The sequence below is a fragment of the Lithobates pipiens genome, unplaced genomic scaffold, assembly GCF_037356315.1.
Source record: "Lithobates pipiens isolate NorthernLeopardFrog02 unplaced genomic scaffold, aLitPip1_a1.2 Scaffold_23, whole genome shotgun sequence".
NCBI lineage: Eukaryota > Metazoa > Chordata > Amphibia > Anura > Ranidae > Lithobates > Lithobates pipiens.
This window is the reverse complement of record NW_027507785.1, coordinates 186,397,650-186,424,121: the sequence shown is the minus strand read 5'-3', so window position 1 is coordinate 186,424,121 and position 26,472 is coordinate 186,397,650. Positions and strand designations below refer to the sequence as shown.

General features: G+C 41.3%; 1 protein-coding gene across 2 annotated transcripts in view; it reads left to right on the top strand.

Moving 5' to 3' along the window:
* Nucleotides 1–26,472, top strand: part of KCNT2 (potassium sodium-activated channel subfamily T member 2) — a 1,477,061-nt gene that overhangs the window by 1,425,225 nt on the left and 25,364 nt on the right. For both annotated transcript variants that reach the window (XM_077452683.1, XM_077452682.1), the window contains one exon: nt 9,417–9,501. In XM_077452683.1, coding sequence (XP_077308809.1) covers nt 9,417–9,501 — 85 coding nt within the window. The remainder of the gene's footprint in view (nt 1–9,416; nt 9,502–26,472) is intronic.

The window sequence follows — 26,472 nt, the reverse complement described above, 5'->3', positions numbered from 1 at the left end:
GACTCAGGAGGAAATGCTCAGGAGCGAATCTGCAAAACAAAGCTGGTGTGATACCAAGTCAAAATCCAGACAGATAAACTGTAGTATGAATAGTAGTAAACACTATGCCAAAAGTCATACAGATAGATAGGAAGAAAAAGAGTTAGAAAGGTAAGTAAAAGGAGCTGAAGATGTCCCTTCTCAGACAAGTTAGACTATCTCAAAAAATAGTAAATTAGTGTGCCAATAAGAGCAACTAGGTTGCAACACACACAACCTTCAGGCAGTAATCATATAATTATAATCTAGTTCTAAATCTACCCGACCAGGTATTATTAACAAGTATTCTCATGCCCATTGAGCTGGGGGTACCTGCCCCCCCAAACCCAGGACCATAGTCCCTCTAGCCCACCTCCCCATAAGGTGATGATCTGCATTGGTTCTGGCTATGAGCCAATAGGCATGGAGGAGATCATATTGCATTGAAAATGACTGAGTCATATAAGCTGGTCACACATGTGACCAGACACAGGATGTTTACAGTTGTCAGCCATGTGGGACTATTGTATTTAAATAGTAAATGAGTTAAATAAGATAAGAGGTCATCAGTAGGGAACGTCTGAAACTCTAGGTTGGATTGCTCATAGGAATAGGGGGGGGGGCTAGAATATGTAGTTGACTCTATGTGCCCAATGATAAAGAAGTCCAGTACGTTCCTTTAACCGCTTCAGCCCCAGAAGATTTTATCCCCATCCTGACCAGAGCACTTTCTGCGATTCGCCACTGCATCGCTTTAACTGACAATTGCACGGTTGTCCCCAACTAGAGCTTTCTTTTGGTGGTATTTGATCATCTCTGCGGTTTTTATTTTTTGCGCTATAAACAAAAAAAGAGCGAGATTTTTGAAAAAAAACTATATTTTGTACTTTTTGCTATAATAAATATCCCCCTTTTTAAAAAAAAAGAAAAAGCTATTTTTTCTCAGTTTAGGCTGATATGTATTCTTCTACATATTTTTGGTAAAAAAAAAATCGCAATAACTATATATTGATTGGTTTGCGCAAAAGTTATAGCGTCTACAAAATAGGGGATAGATTTGTAGCATTTTTTTATTTTTTTATTAGTGATGGCGGCAATCTGAGATTTTTATCAGTACTGCGACATTATGGCAGACACATCGGACAATTTTGACACATTTTTGGGACCATTGGCATTAATACAGTGATCAGTGCTATAAAAATGCATTGATTACTGTAAAAATGTCACTGGCAGTGAAGGGGTTAACAACTAGGGGGCGATCAAGGGGTTAATGTGTTCCCTAGTGTGTGTTCTAGCTGAATGGGGGAGGGGACTGACTATGGGAGATGACAGATCGCTGTTCATACTCTGTATGCACGTGCCCCTAGTGGCCTCCTTAGAAGCCGACATAACATGATGGCTATAACTGCGGCGGCTGGTTAATCGGTTAAGTAACGGTAGCTGCAGTACTGTAGTATGGAAGAGTCCGTGGGGAAGGGGTAAGTATGTAAACGGCAGGCATAGAAGTGGTATCTGGTTTCACAGCCTGGAAATGAGAGTGAATGAGGAGGTAAAACAGAGGACCTGAGAAGGGGACTCTCGGGAGGCTTCTTTCCAATGGGGTTAAGGTGAAATCTGAGTACCAGTCTGGGAGGGCTATGTGGCCCAAGTTTAGAGCCTCACAGAAATCCTGTAAGTCATCCAGTGTGCGTAGGATATGTAGTTGACCGTTCCAGGATACTGTCAGTGCAAATGGGAACCTCCAGGTATATTTCAAATCTCTTTTCCTCAATTTCTCTAGCCGAGGGCGTATTGCTCAGAGTGATTTGTGAGAGATCGTGGAACAGCATTATGTCTGCCCCATTAAATACAATCTGCTGGTTTTTCTTGGCTTTAGGTATAATCTCCTCTTTGAGTATAAAGTTCTGCAAGCAGCAAATTATATCCCTTAGTGGGGTGGTGTCTGGACTCCGCAGTCTGAGCACTCTGTGTGCCCTCACAAAATCAATCCCCATGTCTTCCTGTCTTTCCAGCAAACTGTTAAAGACTCAGTGCAGGGCAGGGATGATTTTATTTGGCTTCACAGTTTCAGGTATTCCCCGCACATGTATGTTGTTCCTTCTGCCCCTGTTGTCCAGGTCCTCAATGTGCCTGTTCGTCTCAAAAAAAGTGGTGGCTTTGTGTAACAGTAACGCTTTCCAATCTATCGATTGCTTTATCCCTGTGTTTCTCCGCCGCCTCTGCTGCTGCCATCTTCTCAGTTAAAACTAGGAAGCTAGTTTTCAGGTCAGTTATGGCCGCTGAGAACATGGATTGTGTGTCTGCAGCAAACACTGACGTGTCAGCGAAGGCGAGTGGGTGAGTGGGTGATCGGAGTGGGATACCTGAGTCCTCAGGAGCCAATTGGGAGTCCTCACTGTAGTCATCCTTGTGGCAGGATGGCGCCATCTTGGAGCTCCCACACTGCTGCAGGCCTCTGGTTTAGTTTTAAACAGGTCCATAATGGTACATAATTGTGAAGTGGAAGGAAAATGTGAAATGTTTCTCAAAATGTTTTACAAATAAATACCTGAAAAGTATGGCGTGCATTTGTATTCAGCCTCCTTTATCTAATACCCTAAAACTCTAGTGGAACCAATCACCTTCAGAAGTCATCAATTAGTAATTAGAGTCCACCTGTGTGTCATTAATCTTAGTATAAATACAGTTGCTCTGTGAAGCCCCCAGAGGTTTGTTAGAGAACCTTAGTGAACAAAAAGCCTCATGGAGGCCAAGGAACACATCAGACAGGTCAGGGATAAAGTTGTGCAGAAGTTTAAAGCACGGTTAGGTTATAAAAATATAAAAAAGATAGTGCATAAAGAATTTGGATAGCGAGCTGGCTGCACACCCCCTATGATTCTAAAGAAAATGAAAAATTGATTCCCCTTGGGGTTTTTTGGCAGCGATGAAAAACAGAGATAAATGTATAAAAAAATTATTTTATTAATCCAAAAAGCATGATAGCCATCATAGATTAAAATACAAGCTCTGGTACATATTGTTTCAACATATCAATGGATGGAAATACATACATCGCTTAGTACAAAAATTATTATAAAGGCAATTACAACAAGCTTGTGAATGAGCCATGTGCTTATATGGCTTGCCAGTTGCTGCTTGCAGGCAACTCATGTAAGTGTATTGGGATAGAACAGCTGCATGGACACAGCTGCTCATCCCAAGCTCCTCATCGGTGCCCACCAGTGCTGCCTCATCAGTGCCCATCAATGCCACCTATCAGTGACATCTATAATTGCCAGTGTTGCTTCATCAGTGCCCATCAGTGCAAAATGTTATAACAAACTGTGAAAAATGTTTTTGCTTTCAAAACTGTCTTTTTGCATTTGATTAGCAAAAAAAAAAGCACCAAGAGAGAACTCTATTTGTGTGAAAAAAAATGATTAAAATTTCATATGGGTACAGTGTTGCATGACCGTGCAATTGTCACGAGTGATAGCACTGAAAGCTGAAAATTGGCCTGGGCAAGAAGGGGGTAAAAGTGCTCTTTAGGCAATTGTAATTTTTCTGATTTTCACATGAACTGTCTTAAATTGCAGATTGCATTACATTACTGTATATGTCACGGCTTATGTGCTTAACGTGAAATAACTGAAATTACAACCATGAGCCCCATGACATTTTCAACAGACAATATGGTGACATTGAGTCATGAGCTCATTTACTGTGTTGTAGTAATTTTTATATACTTAGATGTAATCTCCTAACAATTTATCAGCAACATTACAAATGTAATAGTGCAGAGAAGATCCATTCTACTTGACTGCAGACCTTAATTGAATAATGTGTGGTGCAGCTACATTGACTCAGCCAAAGCAGTCACGTAATTGCTAATCTTTGGCTCACAAATTCAGTTAGCAATTATTCATTCAGCTCTTGTTGTTTAGAATGCCTCTAGGACAAATGTAGCTTAAAGCAAACCAGTATTTTGCCAGTTGCAGGGCTAAGCAACAGTCTACCTTAATGCCCCCCGGCAGCAGCAGGACACATTTGACCTGTTTTTTGGCTGTTTTTTTAAGCTTTGCGGTGTTGTGAAACACCAGGTGCATAAAATGTGAGCCCTGATCCCCTGGGGTGCAAGGATCTTGGGATGGCCTGGGGTACTTGTGATCCAAAGAACTGAAACTGGGCAGACCCATTTCTTCAGGAGGCAATGCCCTCCTAAGTAATAGGTGGGGCTGCCCAAAGAGAGACCAGACCGGAGAAGGAGAACCTGGCCAAAAGACAACATGCCCTTAGGCTTCATTTAAGAGTATTTTGTTCTCTGTTATATGCTTTATGGAGTCAATCACCTGCTTCCAAAAGGATTGTATTTGTGTGCAGTCCCACCATACATGTTGCAAAGAGCCCCTCTCCTGGTTGCAGCACCAACAGAGATCAGGGACCGAAGGTAACCACTTGTGTAGTTTAATTGGTGTGTTGTACCAATTTATCAAGAGTTTAAATGAGTTCTCCTGTAGGCGTGTACTTATTACACATTTGTGTGCAAACACACAGGCCTGCAACCATTGATCCTTCATGAAGGATGTGTTTAAAGCTGTTTCCCCAAATTGTTTGTGTTTGTCAGGTTCCTGTAAATCGGAGACCTACAACCAAGAGTAAGTAAGAGTAATATTTTTTTGTGGATATGTTGGACATGAAGCATACTGATTCAAAAGGAGTGAAGGGTCTTGAGACGTTTTTCTGTCTCTGTGAGTTTGTGACATAGTTCTGTAACTCGCACTTTTCCCAATGATTTAGGTATGTCAAGCCCCTATCTTCCTGTAGTTTGGAGGTGGACTTAAATTTACTTCCCGCAAAACAATGTGTGGCCAATAGTGGGGTGTCGCCTTTGATGTATCGATGAGATAGATTATCCATACCCGGTGTAAAATCCGGGTTGCCCGATAATGGTGTCAGGGGACCCGTCATTAATCCCCCTTTTAACACATGCCAATATTCTGTTTGCTTTGCTTGAAGTAGCTTGGCATTGCATGCCATTGCTGAGCTTGTCATCTACTAGGATCCTTTTCCCCCAGAGGTTCTCCCCCAGTGAGTAGATTGCATTGATATTTTTGCCACTCAAATGCATTATTTTACATTTTTCTACATTAAACCTCATTTGCCATGTAGTTGCCCACCCCAATATTTTGTTCAAATCTTCTTACAAGGTTTCCATATCCTGTGGAGATGTTATTGCCCTGCTTAGCTTAGTATCGTTTGCAAATACAGAGATTGATCTGTTTATCCCATCCTCCAGGTATTTTATGAATAAATTAAATAGGATTGGTACCAGGACAGAATCATGGACCATTCCGAGTACTCCTCATTTATCACGACCTTCTAAACTTTCCCCTGTAATCACTTTTCAATCCATGTACTCATTCTATGGTCCATGCCAACAGACATTACTTTGTACAGTAAATGTTTATGAGGAACTGTAGCAAATGCTTTTGCAAAATCCAGATACACCATATCTATGGGCCTTCCTTTATCTAGATGGCAGCTCACCTCCTCATAGAAGGTTAAAAGATTTGTTTGGCAAGAACGATTCTTCATGAATCCATGCTGTTTATTACTAATAATTAAGGATGAGCCAAACAACCCCAGAACTTGTGAACAGGCAAAAAATTTGGACGAACACACGAGCACCGTTAACATTTATGGGACAATAACATGAAAAATCAAAAGTGCTAATTTTAAAGGCTTATATGCAAGTTATTGCCAAAAAAAAGTGTTTGGGGACCTAGGTCCTACCCCAGGGGACATGTATCAATGCAAAAAAAAAAGGTTTTAAAAACTGCCTTTTTTTTCGGGAGCAGTGATTTTAATAATGCTTAAAGGGAAACAATAAAAATGTAATATTCCTTTAAATATCGTGCCTGGGAGGCATCTATAGCATGCCTGTAAAGGCATACTATAGTCACAGTTTTCCCATGTTTAGAACACAACCACAGAAAAATTACATTTCTAAAGGAAAAAAAGTAATTTAAAACTGATCGTGGCTGTAATGAATTGTCGGGTCTCAGCAATACAGATAAAACTCATTGAAAAAAACAGCATGAGTCCGCCCCCGTCCATTACCAGGCCCTTTAGGTCCGGGAAGAATATTAAGGGTGACCCTGCACCAAAAAAAAATTGCATGGGGGTCCCCCCAAAATCCATACCAGACCCTTATCCAAGCACATAACCAGGCAGGCTGCACAAAAAGAGGTGGGGATGAGAGAGCGCCCCCCCCTCCCAACCATACCAGGTCATATTCCCTCAACATGACAAGGTGTCAGAAAACATGAACCAGAACGAGACAGAAGTACAGTAAAATCACACTTGTTTATTAATAAAAATAAAAAGGTGAATAGAGTAAGCGTAGTCAAAACATAGCCAGAGCCCAGTAACCGGATCGGCTAGTCAGCCAAGCTGGAGTTCAGTAACCAGATTGCGTAATCAGCCAAGCCAGAGTTCAGTAACCAGATGGGGTAATCAGCCAGGTGAAAAGTCAGGGATCCAAGTAGAGGAACAGCAAGCAGGATAAGTAGCCAGAAGGGATGTCAGAAAAGGCAGTTTTTAAACAGGAACTCAGGAGATGGTTTCTTGTGATGTAACCAAGGCGAAGGCAGAGATCAAGTGAGCTGGACGGCTTTAAGTAGGCAGGACTGATGACAATTCATTACAGCTGCTATCAGTTTTAAATTACTTAATATAAATTTTGCTGTGGTATTGTTCTAAACACAGGAAAACTGTGTTACTCTCCAGGCATACTCTAAACACCCCCAGGCATGATATTTAAAGGAACAGTTCATTTCTATTGTTTAATTTTAAGCATTATTAAAATCAATGCTCCTGAAAAAAGGGCTTTTTTTAAAACTTTTTTTTTTGCATTGGTACATGTCCCCTGGGGCAGGACCCGGGTCCCCAAACACTTTTTATGACAATAACATGCTTATAAGCCTTTAAAATTACCACTTTTGGTTTTCTCTGTTCGTGTCCCATAGACTTTAATGGTGTTCCACGGCTTTTGAATTTGCAGCGAACACCGCATATTTTTCATTGTTCGCCCAACGTCCGAACAACCAAAGTTAAGCCCGAACTTATGCTCGGGCCGAACCGTTCGCCCATCCCTACTAATAATACCATTGTCATTTCCTAAAATTTTGTATATGGTCCCTTATCATCCCCTCTAAGCCCTTGTACACACGGTCGGAGATTCCGACAACCAAATCCGTCGGATTTTGTCCATCGGATTTTGTCTGACGGATTTTGTCCGAAACTGTTGCATGCACACGGTCAGACAAAGTTGTCGGAAAATCCGACTTGATGACGTTGTTTCGTTACGACGGGACTACGTTTACATTAGTAGCCAATAGCTTTGGTGTAGGAATTTGATCTGAGCATGCGTGGCACTTTGTCCGATCGGAATCCTCTACACATGATCGGAGTATGTCCGATCGGAGCATTTTGTCGGAAAATGTTACCAACAAGTTGTAAAACTTGGTCCGTCGGATACACCGACGGAAACAGTCCAATGTAGATCACACACAGTCGGAATATCCGACAAAACGGTCCGATTGGACACATTCCGTCGGAATCTCCGACTGTGTGTACAAGGGAAAGTCTAAAGGGCAAGCCCCATCTGTAACGGATGTGTGCAGTAGCTAACACCGTGGTTACCTCCTTCATCTTGCGGTGTCTATCCAGGGTTGCTGGAGAAATGTCAGGATAAATTTGCACGGAGGTAACGTCCAGGGTGATAGAATGAGAGTTGCGAGCAGCCCTAAGGTTCTCCTCTTTAATAAGGAAGTCTTTTAGGCAGGGTACAATTTCTCTAGGGGGTTTGTCAGGGGGTGGTTTTAGACGCAGAGCCCGGTGAATGTGGTCACAAGTAAAGGACTCCGATTCATGATCCGGTAGCAGAGATTTGAACAGTTTTCACAAGGCAGGAATCAAGTCTGTGTTAAATTCAGGGACTCCTCTAATCCTGAGTTTGTTCCTGCAATTACGATTGTCAAGATCTTCTACCTGAGATTGCAGTTGTGTGACTGTTGCAGTAAGGGATTCATATTCCCTGGAGAGGTCATTGTGAGCTATACTGAGTTCATCATGTTTAGTTTTTAATTGGTCAGTACGGGTTCCCAGAGCAGCAATCTCTTGTATCAGGGTATTTGTGCTTTTGTGCATTTCTGTCTGGAATTTGGTGGCGATTTTGCTGTATATAGATTCCAGACTCTTATCTAAGTCCTCCTTTGTGAGTCGGGCAGAGTACTCACTGTCCTGAAGTGAAGCGGAGACATCCTGTATGAGCTGTGATGAAGGAGAGGCAGGGTTGCTGGCTCCATCTTGAGACATGCAGAATCTTTCCTGTGTCGGCAGCAGGTAGTTGGTTACTGAACTCTGCACTCTTGGTTTTTTCTTCTTTGGCAGGATGCACAGCAAGGTCCTGGGGGTGTTAGATGTGGTTGTAGTGGGTTTTGTAGCTTTTTGGCCCCAGGAAGCAGGCTAATCGGAGCGAGTAGTACGGACCTACTCAGACATGCAGCCTGTTCCGCAGAAGTTGCGCATGTGCCTTTTTATTCCTTTATTTTCAACTAGTGATTGACCAGTAACACACCTCCTGTCCTGACTACATTCACTCCTCCACTGCATATATGAAGCTGCAAAATCGCCATCCTTGGACAGCAGCTTTGTCAGTCACTGTTGGTTGGACCAGCAGATTTTAAGCAGTTCCAACAGTAGCTTTTTTTGTCCTTTTGGAATAATGCCACATTGTACATACATTAATTCTAACTGCCACCTTTGCTTGACAGCTTGGTCTGTTAAAGGAAATTGAAAATGACAGCCTTACTGGACGGATCACCAGGTAAAAATCTATGTCACAGGTGGAACTCAGAAAAAAAGACTGCTGTGTTAATCCTACTGACATACTTTATAACATGTCACTTTTTAATTGTGTCCTTTGTTATATTTTATAGGTTAAAGAACAGATTTGTTTCAAGTTTTCTACACATAGAGACATTTTAACCAGTCATATTAATATAAATAGCCACCATTGTATAATTGGGAGGGTCTGAATGATTGGACATAATGCAAATGGATGTATAGCTAGGCCAGACAGCAACACGGCCTGTAGTAAATTTTGTTGATGAATGGACTGAGAATGTGAATGGCCAGCTTTAGACCTGAATCATTTTTGAAGAATTATTATATTAGGAAATTTTAGAAACTAAACATGATGAACTCAGATCATAGAATCATTGATAATTACTATGTTCCAGTTGTCTTCACTAATTAGGAATGTATCTGTTTTAATTATGTGGTTCTTGCACTGTATTTTCATCATGTTTCAGGCAATAACTATGTTTTTTTTTTGTTTGTTTTTTTTCTAGATGAAATGAATGATCAGCAGAACACGCTGTCCTACATCCTCATCAATCCTTCCCCAGACACTAGACTGGAACTGAATGATGTTGTGTAAGTCAAGAGAGGCGAGCAGTCAGTTCTCTTCCACTCTGTCTGTTTTCCATCCTTCATGCAACACTTCACTCTACGCCACCTGGCTTCCATCACTGTTTCATTCAATTATTTTTAACCTCTAATGTGACACGTTGAAACAGAATTGTAATTTCTCACATGCATAGATTGTTAAGGGTCAGCAATAGAAAGAGTGATACAATGAATCTGAACTTCTTTTGTTAGCAGACATGTGTTCAATAACTGTAGAATAACACAGTTATTGCTGTTACTAAGGTTACAAATACAATCCCATCTTACCACAAAGTGCCAAAGGATCACGGAATGGATGACTGAAGGAGTGAGCTATACTTCTGAAATGGACTAGGCATTTTGTGAGTTTCGATAGTCAAGATAGAAAAATGATCACAAATGATAATGTTTGCAATTATTACGCCCCCTCGGTAATAGAAATGTGATATCTGAAGTGCCTTTCTATTATGTGCCATTACAAAGCATATCTCAGACAAAAGTTCTTTTGGGCTTTGCTTCAAGAGAAATAAGTATCACTAATATAATAGGAAAACAAGCAGTTAAACATGGAGATGTCCCTACGCATTTGATGATTTTTAAGGGAAACTTTCATGGTTTGGAGAAAAGTTTATTTCTTTACAAAATAAGGTTTTACTCTGTGGAACACTTTTATAAAGCAGTGGATGTGATATTACTAAACATTTTCTGCAAGTGGATCATCCAGGAGCATATTTTTTAAAATATAGTGACTGATCCACCCACAGTGAATATCTGGTGAATGTCACATTCACTGCTTTACAGTATTTATGTTCCCCTATATGTTTTTACTATAGGTATACAATCTTTGTTTTACAAAAAAAAAATTTAATACATGCCAAAGGATTTCTGGAGAACTATGCATTAGCAAAGAGATAGCAGAAAGAAAAAAAAAAATAGATCAATCGTAGGTACAATGCCATTGTTTGAAATTTACGAATGAGCTGTCTATTACATAATTACTCATTGCTTTGACTTGCTTGTCAATTACATGTGTGTCCACAAGCTGCCTCGATAAGAGACTACATAATAGTGTAGGGTAGGGTACAGATATGCCAAATGATATCACTCGATGTCACATAGATGTTGCTTTCTGACTGAAACAGTACCAGCAGCCTGGCAAAAAGCAAACATGGTACCAATTTTCAAAAAAGAGGCAGGATACATATTTGAAAATTTGCAGACCTGTCAGCCTAACATTAATAATAAGTAAACTATTGGAAGGAATGATAAGGGACCGTATCACAGAAGCATCATTAGTAGTAACCAATGAAAGATTAATGAAAGAATGTTCATGCCAGGCCAACCATTTAACATTCTATGAGGAGGTAAGCTGTAATTTGGATAGAGGAAGGCCTGCGTACATCACATATTTATAGTAGTTTTCTCTAAGCCCTTGTACACACGGTCGGACATTCCGACAACAAAATCCGTCGGATTTTGTCCGACGGATTTTGTCCGACGGATTTTGTCCGAAACTTGTGTTGCATACACACGGTCAGACAAAGTTGTCGGAAAATCCGATCATACGTAACATGACGACATTATTTCATTGCGATGGGACTATGTTCAGGCTAGTAGCCAATAGCTTTGATCTAGGAATTTGATCTGAGCATGCGTGGCACTTTGTCCGATTGGAATTCTCTACACACAATTGGACAAAGTCCGATAGGCTCATGTTGTCAGAAAGTTTTATAGCCCAGCTCTAAAACTTTGTCCGTCGGATATTCCGACAGAAACAGTCCGATGGAGCCCACACACAGTCTGATTATCCGTAAACGTGGTCCGATTGGACATTTTCCATCGGAATGTCCGACTGTGTGTACAAGGGCTTAGGCATTTGATATAGTAATAAACCATAAGATTTGTATAAAACTTGTGCTCAGATCACTATTGACAGCTGCACCAAGTGAGGCCAAATACAAACCTACCAAATAAATCAAAAAAGGGAAAAACAGGTGCTGTCCCTTTAAGAATGTATATAACCAACAAAGTATAACTCATATACATAATATCTCAGCATGTAAACATGCAAAACATATCAAATGTGCTAAAAAGAATCCATACAATTAATAAAATAAATATGTGCAAAATAGCAATTTATCAATTCCTATAATTGTACAAAAAAATAGGAATCCAATCCACAGTGCAAATCTCCAGAAATCAAGCTCAGTATAAGACTGTGATGGAAAGGGCTTTCTGGGCATAAAACAATTTACCAATTCATATATATACAACTTAGTCCACTTGTGCAAATAAAGTCCAGCGCTATTCCACAACAATGAAGATCAGTACATGACCATGATGAAAAGCGCTCCCAGTACAAAAAATGTATGACAGCTGTGCTCCAGTGCTCGTGTGCAACATGTAGCAGCTTACCAACAGCACACAACAGCAGGGATGCATGAGAAACTCTCCTAGCTGGCTTTAAAAAAGCATCTATCCACGCTCAAATCATCTACATGAGACTTGATGTTTCCTCACATTCCATGGTAGCTAGTTAAAACATAAAACAGGAGAGCATCATAGTGCAGTAAAGTATATAAATAATGTATTTAAAAATAGATTCACTTACATAGAAGCAATCAATCACAGCAGTAAGATCACAGATGAGAACCCCGTCATGAAATCAAGCGGCCAGAGAACTCAGTGACATCACAAGATTGGCTCTGCCCAAAGCATTTCCCCCAGTAGGGCATCTGCAGAGATATAGACTGCTGGGAGTGTGGTTGCAGAGTATAGTGATTAATGGCATATTTTCTGAATGGTCTTGTGAAAGGGGTGCCCCAAGGCTTTTTCCTGGAACCAATTATGTTTAACTTGTTTATAAATGATATAGCAGTTAGAATTAATAGTTCAAACTCAGTGTTTGTTAATAGCACAAAGTAGGGTTGCACCCATCAATACTAGTATCGGTATCAGTGCAGATACCGAACATTTGCACAAGACTTGTACTCTTAATCCAATACCTGGGCAGCCTCACAGGTGATCGGTGTGGCGGTGGGGGCAGTTACAAGCACCAATCTCCCTGTATAGCTTTCAATTAAGCAGCTGACAGCTGCTTCTCCTCCTCCCCCTCCGTGGCTTTCAGCTATTTTATTGAAAGCTATACAGGGAGATTGTTGCTTGTAACTGCCTCCACCGCCACACCGATCCCCTCCGACTGTTCCCTGTGCCCTCTTCTGGCTCACCGGGTCATCCTCTGGCTCCTCAAGTCCTCCTCTGATCCTCATCCATGTCCTTCTGTGGTCTCTCTCCATTTCCTCCTCCAGTCCCCCTCTGTGACCTCCTCCGGTCCCCTCGTGTCCCAGATCTGTCAGGATGGATAGCAGAGGAAGGAGCTGGTATTTATGTCATTTACTGGTCCCTTCCTTTTCTGAATGAACAGAGTCAGTGTTCACTGACTCTGTCCATTCATAACTGAGCATCATAAACTGTGTTTACAATGCTTTGGTTTATAAATAAACAGGACCCTCTGTCTCCTGTTCATTCATCTGCAGTGCAGCTGAGGCTGCAGAGAAAGGCATCGGGGAGTCTCAGTCTCTTTCTCTGTCTCAAAGGGGAGATGACAAGGGCCTGTTTAGACCCCTGATATCTTACCAAAGTCGCCCCCCCCCCCCCCCCCCAACAGGGCTGATAAAAAAGAAATGATAAAAAAAAGAAAAGTAATAAATATTTAAAAGTTAAATTGTAAAACAATAAAAAAAAACACTGATACCGTCCAACCCCCCCACCCCCCCTTTTCAAAAAGAAAGCATTGTAAATAAAAAAATAGCAAACAAATATATAAATTGTAAATAATAAAATTGCAAAAAAAATGTAAATAAAAATAAAAAAATTACTCTCACGCCTCTTCAGTGCCATCTATCAGTGCCCATCAGTGCTGCTTATTAGTGCCACTGTCACGTGACTTTAGAAAAAGTATTGGTATCATCGCGTACTTGAAAAAAGTTATCTGTACTTGTACTCGGTTTTATAAAAGTGTTATCAGTGCAGCCCTGATACTAAGCTAAGCAGGGAAATAACGTCACAACAGGATCTAGCATTATTACAAGAACAACTAAAGTAAAGTAAACTGGTAACGTTTACAAGTAAAACAGAGGAGTAAACAGCTGTATGGCAGATGAGGTTTAATATTGACAAATGTAAAGTAATGCACTGGGGAGCTAAAAATATGCATGCAAGCTACTCACTAGGAGGAGATCCTCTGGGAAAATCAAGGATGGAAAAAGATCTGTGGGTCCTAGTAGATGACAGACTCATGCAATGCCAATATGCAGCAAGCACCGCTAGCAGACTCTTAGCATGCATTAAAAAAGAGTGATACAACTATAATTTTACCACTTTACAAAACCCTGGTTTGTCTACATCTTCAATATGCCACCCAGTTTTGGTCACCAATCCTCAGGAGGATGTCCTTGAACTGGAAAGAGTCCACAGTCCAGAGAAGGGTATCAAAGCTAATAAAGGGTTGGAGGACACCTGTTATGAAGAATAACAAAAAAAATATGTATTATCCCTGAAGAAAAGGTGCTTAAGAGGAAATGTGCTATCACCTGTGTGGGATGGTTGAAACTGTACATATGTAATTTTCAATGTTCAACTATATAGCTAAATGGCTTTCTTTGTGTGGATTCTTCCTTCTCCTAACCTCATTATGGGAGCAGCCTTTGGAAACAGGCTGTGCTGGCAGAGGGGTCCATTGGTCTGAAACAAGTGTATGGCAGACTGTTGAGGAAACTAACTAGGCCAGACCGGGAGTTTTCCAGGATATATTCTTACAGAGTGAGGTGCAGGAGTTCCACTTGGTTTAGTGGGAACCATGGGGAATATTTTTTCATGGTTATGTGATAGTTTACATTTTTGGGGTTGTATTTGAGATGCGCAGTCACATCACATCAACATTTGTAGGTATAAAATGTAATTAAGTAATGATAGATACAGATAACAAATGTAATAATGTTAGAAATTTTAACAAGAATACAACTAAAGATGCCGTTTCCGTGATGGGTCCCTCCATCTTATATGGCGTGGCACAGATGATCAGATGCATGCATGATGGCAGCTCAATTATTACAAGTTCTGGCTGTAGTATATACATGTCGAGTTGGTAGGATTTAACTAAATGTAAAGAACATTGTAAAGCACATTTTTGTAAGTAAATTAGTGGGCTGGCTTGTCCATATAGTCAGTTTGCAATGACATTCCTATGGCATGAAGTCATCTAACTAATCAAAACAATGTGCAAATGTATCCCACAAAATTCTATTGAAAATGCTTGTGTGCTATGTAACAGTTGAAACAAAAATAAAGTTTCTTATATAAACAACAAAACCAAATCATATGATTATATATTGCAAATGTCCAAATAAAATGTGATTGAATCCTTTGATAAGTGCAACGTGTGCCAAACTTCCATTCTGTGATGTTACATAGTTAGTAAGGTTGAATAAAGACGCCAGTCCATCCTGAGTGAGTGTCTACAGTTGCCCCTATCCCTGTACATTGCACACTCACATTCATATACTAGGGCCAATTTTTTTGGACAGAAACCAATTCACCTACCTGCATGTCTTTGGAGTGTGGGAGGAAACCGGAGTACCCGGAGGAAACCCACACAGGCACAGGGAGAACATGCAAACTCCAGGCAGGTAGTGTAGTGGTTGGGATTCGAACCAACGACCCTTTTTACTGCTAGGAGAGAGTGCTAACTACTACACCACTGTGACTCACTCCTGTTTTTTTTTGACTGCTAGACTGAAAAGATAGGTGTCCCCTAGATCTGGTGAGTGGGGACACTGAAGGGGAGTGAGTCACATCACAGAGTAGAAGTTTGGAGCATGTTGCACTTATCAAAGGATTGGCGCAAAAGAGCACTTTTTATTGGGACATTTTGCAATATATAATTATATAATTTGGTTTTGTTGTTTATATATGAATCTTTATATTTGTTACAACTGTTATGCCGCGTACACACGAGCGGACTTTTCAACGTCCAAAGTCCGACGGACTGAGTCCGTCAGACTATTCGATCGTGTGTGGGCTGCAACGGACTTTTGACTCGCCAAAGTCCGAAGGACTTTAGAATATGGAACATGCTTCAAATTTTCCCGACGGAACTCCGCCGGACCCGGGTCCCTTCGAAAACTCCGCTCGTGTGTATGCTATTCCGACGGACTAAAACCGACGCTAGGGCAGCTATTGGCTACTGGCTATGAACTTCCGTATTCGAATCCAGTCGTACGTCATCACGTTCGAATCCGTCGGAGTTTAGTGTGATTGTGTGTGGCCAAGTCCGCTCCGCCGAAAAGTCCGTCAGAACTCCGTCGGAACTCCTTCGGAAGTCTGACGGACATAAGTCCTCTCGTGTGTACGGGGCTTTACATAGCACACAAGCATTTTCAATTGAATTTTTTGGATACATCTGCACATTGTTTTGATTAATTTCCTGCACGGTTGCAAGTGCTGTAATTTATTTTTATATTGATTCAAGTGAATATCACCTTGTGTACAGCTGCTGCAAGTTTAGTAATTACTATATATATATATATATATATATATATATATATATATATATATATATATATATATATATATATATATATATATATACACAGTGCCTTGCGAAAGTATTCGGCCCCCTTGAACTTTTCAACCTTTTGCCACATTTCAGGCTTCAAACATAAAGATATCAAATTTTTTTTTTTTTGTGAAGAATCACCAACAAGTGGGACACAATTGTGAAGTGGAACAAAATCTATTGGATTTTTGAAACTTTTTTAACTAATAAAAAAATTAAAAGTGGGGCATGCTAAATTATTCGCCCCCTTGCGTTAATACTTTGTAGAGCCACCTTTTGCTGCGATTACAGCTGCAAGTCGCTTGGGGTATGTCTCTATCAGTTTTGCACATCGAGAGACTGAAATTCTTGCCCATTCTTCCTTGCAAAACAGCTCGAGCTCAGTGAGGTTGGATGGAGAGCGTTTGTGAACAGCAGTTTTCAGCTCTTTCCACAGATTCTCAATTGGATTCAGGTCTGGACTTTGACTTGGCCATTCTAACACCTGGATACGTTTATTTGTGAACCATTCCTTTGTAGATTTTTCTGTATGTTTGGGATCATTGTCTTGTTGGAAGATAAATCTACGTCCCAGTTTCAGGTCTTTAGCAGACTCCAACAGGTTTTCATCCAGAATGGTCCTGTATTTGGCTGCATCCCCCTTCCCCTCAATTTTAACCATCTTCCCTGTCCCTGCTGAAGAAAAGCAGGCCCAAACTATGATGCTGCCACCACCATATTTGACAGTGGGGATGGTGTGTTGAGGGTGATGAGCTGTGTTGCTTTTACGCCAAACATATCGTTTTGCATTGTGAGCAAAAAAGTTCGATTTTGGTTTCATCTGACCAGAGCACCTTCTTCCACATGTTTGGTGTCCCCCCCAGGTGGCTTGTGGCAAACTTTAGACGAGACTTTTTATGGATATTGAGAAATGGCTTTCTTCTTGCCACTCTTCCATAAAGGCCAGATCTGTGCAGTGTACGACTGATTGTTGTCCTATGGACAGACTCTCCCACCTCAGCTGTAGTTCTCTGCAGTTCATCCAGAGTGATCATGGGCCTCTTGGCTGCATCTCTGATCAGTCTTCTCCTTGTCTGAGCTGAAAGTTTAGAGGGACGGCCAGGTCTTGGTAGATTTGCAGTGGTCTGATACTCCTTCCATTTCAAAATGATCGCTTGCACAGTGCTCCTTGGGATGTTTAAAGCTTGGGAAATCTTTTTGTATCCAAATCCGGCTTTAAACTTCTCCACAACAGTATTACAGACCTGCCTGGTGTGTTCCTTGGTCTTCATGATGCTCTCTGTGCTTTCAACAGAACCCTGAGACTATCACAGAGCAGGTGCATTTATACAGAGACTTGATTACACACAGGTGGATTCTATTTATCACCATCAGTCATTTAGGACAACATTGGATCATTCGGAGATCCTCGTTGAACTTCTGGAGTGAGTTTGCTGCACTGAAAGTAAAGGGGCCGAATAATTTTGCACGCACCACTTTTCAGTTTTTTATTTGCTATAAAAGTTTAAAATATCCAATAGATTTCGTTCCACTTCACAATTGTGTCCCACTTGTTGGTGATTCTTCACAAAAAATTAAAATTTTATATCTTTATGTTTGAAGCCTGAAATGTGGCAAAAGGTTGAAAAGTTCAAGGGGGCCGAATACTTTTGCAAGGCACTGTATACATATATATATATATATATATATATATATATATATATATATATATATATATATATATATATATATATATATCTGTTTTTTATTACACGTTTTCACCTTAGCATGAGTTTTCACTAATTCAGTGAAGTCATCTAAGGTAACTAGACTTTGGAGGCTTACATTCTTAGATATTATGAGACAGCTTTAATAAGGAAATAGGAAATGTGAAATTTCCCTATCAGGGAATCCCATTCCCGTAGTACCATGGTGGGTCCTGAGGAGCAACCAAAATTCAAACAAGAATAGGTGAAGAAACTAGGTGCTCCCCTAGTATATGGCAGTTATACAGGTGAAGGTCATGCAGCCCAGTAAACAGTTAAATTACAATATTCCTATGTAATATTTGACATGTAACTGTTAGGAACATGCTTATGATCAAAATAAATAAATACATAAATAAATAAAATACAAACAAAACCACTGTACATTACCTTTAGTCTAAAATAGACATGCAGGCAGATATACAGCAGGTTTCGCAGATAAATCTTATGTTGTGTGGATCAATACAATAATTGCATTCCAGATGTATCTTGGGATTTTTATATCACCAGGCTTCATCCCCATAATCTATCTATCCCTCCATCGTAGTATCACAGTAAACATTATTTCCTTCCACTCCAGTGTTTGTTCATGTTTGGACTGCTAAAATGCATGCATGACCCAGCAGATTGGGTATAATAATTATGAGTAATGAAGCAAAAAAGTTTCTTCCTGGAGATCTGACTTTATAATAATACACATATGTACAGTTCTGGTTTCTGTATTAAAAATTCTGCATAATACAGGTGTTTTCCTGTTTCATTATTCAGGTATTTCATTTTAGGCATCCTGAAAAATTTTGTTTTGCTTGTCATAAATTTTGCATAAATATAGGGAAGAAACCAAGGGAAATTTTATATTTACTTTTAAAATTTAAGACTTGTCTGTTACATATTTCATTACCATGTGGGCCCACTCATGAAACTGCATGCTTACATTTAAAATTGAGGTCTGTTTAATCTTTTTCTGTTTGCTTCCCGAAAAAAGTATATTATCTATTAACTTTGTTTTAACCTTTTATGTTTTTATTATGCTCCCCTGCTACTCTTTTCAGTGACTGGCAGCAAACTGAAATACCCAGAATGTCTTGGTATGGATTAGTATATGTGTAGCGCCACCCTCGAAGGAGCTGCTTGGTGAATTTGGATTCTCTGATCTCTGCCTCAACTCCAAGAATGAACTCGGCACCTCTGAGACACCTGGTTAAATACAATTATTGCAAACACATTTAAGGACACATGCAGTAAATACCATTATCCTGGCAGTGGATTATCACCAAAAATAGACACACACCTGGTAGTGATAAACAAGTTATAAACAAGAATATATTAGCACGCTTTAAAGTATATGGAAACTTACAACACTGCTAAACCTTGCTACAAATAACTAATACATTAGAAAAGACAACATTCAATATTTAGCAACTGTAGGTATAGAAAGGGCAGTAATCTATATGCCCTTAACACATGTGCTGAGAGGCAGGAGAGAAGACTTGTCAACTTCTCAGCTCCTTCTGGGCCGCAAACACCTTTGAGAGGCAAACACACAACAAAAGTAAAAGGGTTACACAAGTACAGTAAGCACACTTCTGTAATGTTGCAGGTCCTGAGGTGGACAATACTAGTGTCTTCTGCTAGCAAACAGTGGGTCCCTTGTTTTACAAGAGTAGGTTTGAACAAGCTTGCATGGAGCAGTAATCCTCTAGAATGTTACGTTAGGTAGAGATTTAAAAGGGCAAACTACTAGAGATATCAGATCCAAACGAGTCTCCCGTGACACTAAAAAGGGAAATTGGTGTCTGCATGCAGTGTCAGTATGGTGTCAAGAAGGCTGTTGGGTTTGCACCCTCTCACCAATCCTCTGTGCTATGATACAACAATAATCCCAGGTTCTGGTTCAGACTCCTGATGCTCCTAGCAATGTTGTAAGGCACTGGATCCCCTGAGCTTAACGGTGGTGGAACGTATGGGTGACACCAATACTGGCTGCCCTCTATCTTCTTGCAGCGCTCTCCTGGTTGTATCAGGAAAAACGTCTCTCTCTCTCTCTCTCTCTCTCTCTCTCTCTCTCTCTCTCTCTCACTCTCTCTCTCTCTCTGGTGGAGTTCCACCACACAGTCTGGTCAACTCACCACACTCTCTTGGCAGTGTTTGGAAAGTCTTGGCTTTCTCTCTCTATAATAGGTCACACACTCTCTGGTTTCAGTGTGTGTCTCTCTCTTCCCTCAGCTCCAAAAATCCCTCTCATAGCATTTTTCTCTCACTCTCCTCACATCTAACCTTTTCCCAGGCTTCAGGGTATCCCTTCTCCTCTGTTGTGACACACACTCTCTCCTCACTCTGGCACCTCAGTTCCTTCCCCTCACATACTTCTCCTGTCCTCACTGTTAAGTGTCACTGTGTCCCAGCAAAGGATTTTTTAAGCCTTGGTATCTCCCTCTCTTTTAAGCAATCTCCTCTCCTCTGTCTCCTGTCAGCACTCTCTCTTTCTTTTACCTCAGTACTTCCCTCTCTTCCCTCCCCTTTTTCCCCAGCATGCTCTATGTCTCTGAGTTTTTCTGGAAGGACCAGTCAGCATCCCTTTGTCTCGATCTCGTGGCCAAAAGGAGAAATTGCATTACAACATGCCTGCTACACATGCTTCACTCCCCCTCTTACATGTGACAAAATTGACCCATTGCTGACACATGGGGAAAGGGAATGTGTCCACTGTCCACAGCTCGATGTAAACTCGAGTAAGGTAGGGCGTTTATATAGTGCTTCCTTTATAAGGTCCTGGTGACAAATGGAGTGGCATGTGAGGAAGAAAAGGTGTGTATGCACTGCTGGAGATGGGGTGGGGGGGATTACTAACTATGCCTGTACAGGTAAAGGAAAGGATAATTTTAAATAAGTGTAAACAATGCCCAAACCTACATTTAACTACAATCTTCTATCTGTTTAAAGACCAAATACAGTATTATAGCAATAGCCCAAAGCTGCTATGAATCAATAGTATGTATTGTATTTCATATTTAACCACACGCTCCCTTAACTAATGGAAATTTAATTCAGTCTGTGAATGGAAGGAGCTACATAGCTAGGCTAATAAAAATAGGTAAAATCAAAACTCATTTTTCTAACTAGGAAAGGTTAGGTGCTTTTTACTGTATTTCTCTGGAATAAAAAAATATGATGGATTACTGCAACATGTATCAGACAAATTTAAGATAATGAACCTGACCTATTTGTTTCAAAGGACCATCTGATTGCAGGAAAAAATATGTTATACCTATTTTTTTTTGTCAGTAGCTGATTGCAGAAAACAGCTTTTTCGATTTGGATACATTTTAGTTATTTTTTAAAATGGTCATATTTAACCACTTGACCTCCAAAAGGTTTTACCACCTTCATGACCAAGCCATTGTTTGCTATTCAGCACTGTTCTACTTTAACTAGTAATTGCGGTGTCCTGCAACATTATACAAAAATTTTATTTATCTAATTCTTTTCAAACAAATAGAGATTTTTTTGTGGCATTTGATGCCCATTGTTTTTTTTTTTTTTGCTATATAAACGAAAAAAAGACCAAACATTTTGAAAAAATATATATATATTTTCTACTTTCTGCTATAAAAAATACCCAATAAAATAAAATTTATTCGTAATTTTAGGCCAAAATTTATTCTGCTACATGTCTTTGGTAAAAAAAAAAACAATTCCAATAAGTGTATAATAATTGGTTTGTGTGAAAGTTATAGCATCTACAAACTATAGTATATATGTTTGCAAATTGATCAATTCTGATGTGCTGACTGCCTATTGGGGATGAGCGAATGGTTTGCACAGAGCATGAGTTTGGGCCCAACATTTGCCTGTTCAGCCGTTCGCAGAACACCTGAATTTGCAGGGTGTTTTCCGGATGTTTGCTTAACGAACAACCCTGCAATGCACTGAGCACTGCACAGTGAAATATGTGTCCTAATTGGGCAAAGCTTTGTCCAATCAGGATGCAGCGTATGCTGGTTGTTAAGGAGTGGGGCCAGGAATCCGGCTGCAAGGTCCTTAACAACCGATGAGCCAACAGCTGTCAATGGGTTTCCTCGCTGACAGCTGAATAAAAAAAATGAAGTAAACGACCCGGGGTCCCCCCAGTAGCCCAGAGCATGCAGCCTTGCAGATCAGAATAGGGGAAGAGACAAGCGAGCAGCCTCCATCTCCTGAACCATACCAGGCCACATTCCCTCAGCATGGGGGAGTGGGTGCCTTGGTGGACAAGGGCCTCTTACTGACAACCGTGGGCTGTGGTTGTCGGGGCCCCCAGATCCCGCCCCCCCATATTAATGGGTATCTGGTGCATCGTATCCCTATCCATTCACCAAATAGTGTCAAAAAATGTATAATCACAAGACAGAGTTTTTATTTTTAATAAAGGACTTGTCAAAAACAGTTTCTTTTGTTTATTACTTCTTGACACTTTTTTGGTGAATGGGTAGGGGTTTGATGTACCCAATACCCATTCACAGTGGGGGGTGGGAATCAGGGGACCCCCTTGTTATAGGGAGCTTCCAGATTTTGATAAGCTCCTCTCCCACAGACCCCGACAACCACAGCCCAGGGTTATCGGGAAGAGGGCCTTGTCCCCAGATGCACCACTTTACAGGCACTTTAAGGGGACCCCACCCCAGCATTATGATTAAATAAATTTTTATTTTATTTTTATTTGCTCTTTAAGCATAATTAAAATCACTGCTCTTGAAAAAAATAATTGTTTAAAAAATATATTGATACATGTCCCCCAGGGCAGTACCCAGACCCCCATACCCCTTTTTTGGCCAATTACTTGCATACAAGCCTTCAAAATGGGCACTTTTTATTTTTTGTGTTCGGCTCCCATAGACTTCAATGGGGTTTGCCGTTCATTGTAGAACATCTCTATAGGCCCATCTCTACTGCCTATCCCATTTCTTGAGACCCTTAAAATGCCAAGAAAGTACAAATGACCCCTCTTTGGAAAATACTGTCTGAGATATTTAGCAAGAGGCATGGCAAATTTTTTGCTACAACTTTTTGGAAAAGAGTTTAACCACTTGCCGACCGCCGCACGACGATGTACGTCGACAGAATGGCACGGGCAGGCATATGGGCGTACCTGTACGTCCCTGCCTTCCCGCGGGTGGGGGGCCCGATCGGGCCCCCCCCGGTGCCAGCGGCGGTCGGTATCCGTGCAGGAGCGATCCGGGATGAGGGGGCGGCCATTCATTCATGGCCACCCCCTCGCGATCGCTCCTGACGAATGGGAGTGAAGCATTGCATCACTTCCTCTCCTGTAATGTAAACACAGGAGAGGAAGTGATGTAATCTCTCCTCCGTGTCAGTATTTTTCGTTCCGGCACCGAGGAGAGAGGATCGTGAGTTGCACCAACACGACACTTCACAGTAGAACATGCCAGGCACACTCACACCCCCCCTTTACCCCCCTTTACCCCCCAATTACCCCTGCCCCCCCAGTCACAGTGACACCAATTGCATTTTTTTTTTGCATTGGTGTAATTTGTGACTGTAATAACTGTTAGGGCAGTTAGGGTTAGCCCCCTTTAGTTCTAATGTACCCCCCTAACCCCCCCAATAAAGGTTTAACCCCGTGATCACCCCCCGTCGCCAGTGTCACTAAGGCTGGGTTCACATTGCAGCGGTTTATGAGAACGGATGTGATTCGCACCGCACTGCAGTGCAAATCACATCCGATCTCTGTGCGATTCGAGTTCAGCCATTCGCCGCACCCGCCGCAAATTCGCACGGGACCCTTTTTTTGGTCCGCAGCAGAATCGGATCGCATGGGTGTTCACACCATGCGATCCGAGTTTGCAGATCGCACTGCGATATGCAAACTGATCTGGGGGTGTCATTAACATTTCGCTGACACTCCCAGCAGTTCGCATAGGGCAGTGTGAACTGCCGCCGGGAGGCATGCGATGCGGGAACCCGCCGCGGATTCGTGGCGTTCCTGCATCGCTCCAGTGTGAACCCAGCCTAATAAGCGATCATTTTTCTGATCGCTGTATTAGTGTCACAGGTGACGCTAGTTAGGCAGGTAGGTATTTAGGTTTGCCGCAGCTTTTTATAGTGCCAGGGACCCCCATATACTACCGCATAAAGCCCCCTGATTGCCCCCTAGTTAACCCTTTCACCAGTGATCACCATATAACTGTTACAGGTGACGCTGGTTGGTTAGTTATTTTTTTTATAGTTTCAGGGCACCCGCCATTTATTACCTAATAAAGGTTTAACCCCCTGATCACCCGGCGGGTGTCATTTGTGACTGTAATAACTGTTAGGGCAGTTAGGGTTAGCCCCCTTTAGTTCTAAGGTACCCCCCTAACCCCCCTAATAAAGGTTTAACCCAGTGATCACCCCCCGTCGCCAGTGTCACTAAGGCTGGGTTCACATTGCAGCGGTTTATGAGAACGGATGTGATTCGCACCGCACTGCAGTGCAAATCACATCCGATCTCTGTGCGATTCGAGTTCAGCCATACAGATAGTATGGCTGAATTTGCGCTGCACCCGCCGCAAATTCGCACGGGACCCTTTTTTTGGTCCGCAGCAGAATCGGATCGCATGGGTGTTCACACCATGGGATCCGAGTTTGCAGATCGCACTGCGATATGCGAACTGATCTGGGGGTGTCATTAACATTTCACTGACACTCCCAGCAGTTCGCATAGGGCAGTGTGAACTGCCGCCGGGAGGCATGCGATGCGGGAACCCGCCGCGGATTTGTGGCGTTCCCGCATCACTCCAGTGTGAACCCAGCCTAATAAGCGATCGTTTTTCTGATCGCTGTATTAGTGTCACAGGTGACGCTAGTTAGGCAGGTAGGTATTTAGGTTCGCCGCAGCTTTTTATAGCGCCAGGGACCCCCATATACTACCGCATAAAGCCCCCTGATTGCCCCCTAGTTAACCCTTTCACCAGTGATCACCATATAACTGTTACAGGTGACGCTGGTTGGTTAGTTATTTTTTTATAGTTTCAGGGCACCCGCCATTTATTACCTAGTCTCACTAGTGTACCCCTAAATTTAGGGGTGTCTACTTTCCAAAATGGGGTCATTTGGGGGGGGGGGGGTTTGTGCCATCTTGGCATTTTATGGCCTTCAAAACTGTAATGCCCTTAGAAAGCCTGAAGGCGGTGCTTGGTTTTCGGGGCCCCGTACGCAGCTAGGCTCCCAAAAAGTCCCACATATGTGGTATCGCCGTACTCAGGAGAAGCAGCAGAATTTATTTTGTGGTGTCATTTCACATATGCCCATGGCATGCGTGAGCAATATATCATTTAGTGACAACTTTGTGAAAAAATAAAATAAAATAAAAAAGTTTGTAATTTTCCCGCAACTTGTGGCAAAATATAAAATATTCCATGGACTCAACATGCCTCTCAGCAAATAGCTTGGGGTGTCTACTTTCTAAAATGGGGTCATTTGTAGGGGTTTTGTGCCATCTTGGCATTTTATGGCCTTCAAAACTGTAATAGGTAGTGAGAAGTGAAATCAAAAATTTACGCCCTTAGAAAGCCTGATGGCGGTGCTTGGTTTTCGGGGCCCCATACGCGGCTAGGCTCCCAAAAAGTCCCACATATGTGGTATCCCCGTACTCAGGAGAAGCAGCAGAATTTATTTTGGGGTGTCATTTCACATATGCCCATAGCATGTGTGAGCAATATATCATTTAGTGACAACTTTGTGTAAAAAAAAAAAAAAAAAAGTTTGTAATTTTCCCGCAACTTATGGCAAAATATAAAATATTCCATGGACTCAACATGCCTCTCAGCAAATAGCTTGGGGTGTCTACTTTCTAAAATGGGGTCATTTGTGGGGGTTTTGTGCCATCTTGGCATTTTATGGCCTTCAAAACTGTAATAGGTAGTGAGAAGTGAAATCAAAAATTTACGCCCTTAGAAAGCCTGAAGGCGGTGCTTGGTTTTCGGGGCCCCGTACGCGGCTAGGCTCCCAAAAAGTACCACATATGTGGTATCCCCGTACTCAGGAGAAGCAGCAGAATTTATTTTGGGGGGTCATTTCACATATGCCCATAGCATGTGTGAGCAATATATCATTTAGTGACAACTTTGTGTAAAAAAAAAAAAAAAAAAATTTTTTGTCATTATTCAATCGCTTGAGGCAAAAAAATAAAATATTCAATGGGCTCAATATGCCACTTATCAATTTCCTTAGGGGGTCTACTTTCCAAAATGGAGTCATTTGGGGGGGGGTTTGTACTGCCCTGCCATTTTAGCACCTCAAGAAATGAGATAGGCAGTCGTAAACTAAAAGCTGCGTAAATTCCAGAAAACGTACCTTAGTTTGTAGATGTGACAACTTTTGCGCAAACCAATAAATATACAGTTATTGACTTTTTTTTTACCAAAGACATGTGGCTGAATACATTTTGGCCTAAATGTATGACTAAAATTGAGTTTATTGGATTTTTCTAATAACAAAAAGTAGAAAATATCATTTTTTTTCAAAATTTGCGGTCTTTTTACGTTTATATCGCAAAAAATAAAAATCGCAGAGGCAATCAAATACCATCAAAAGAAAGCTCTATTTGTGGGAAGAAAA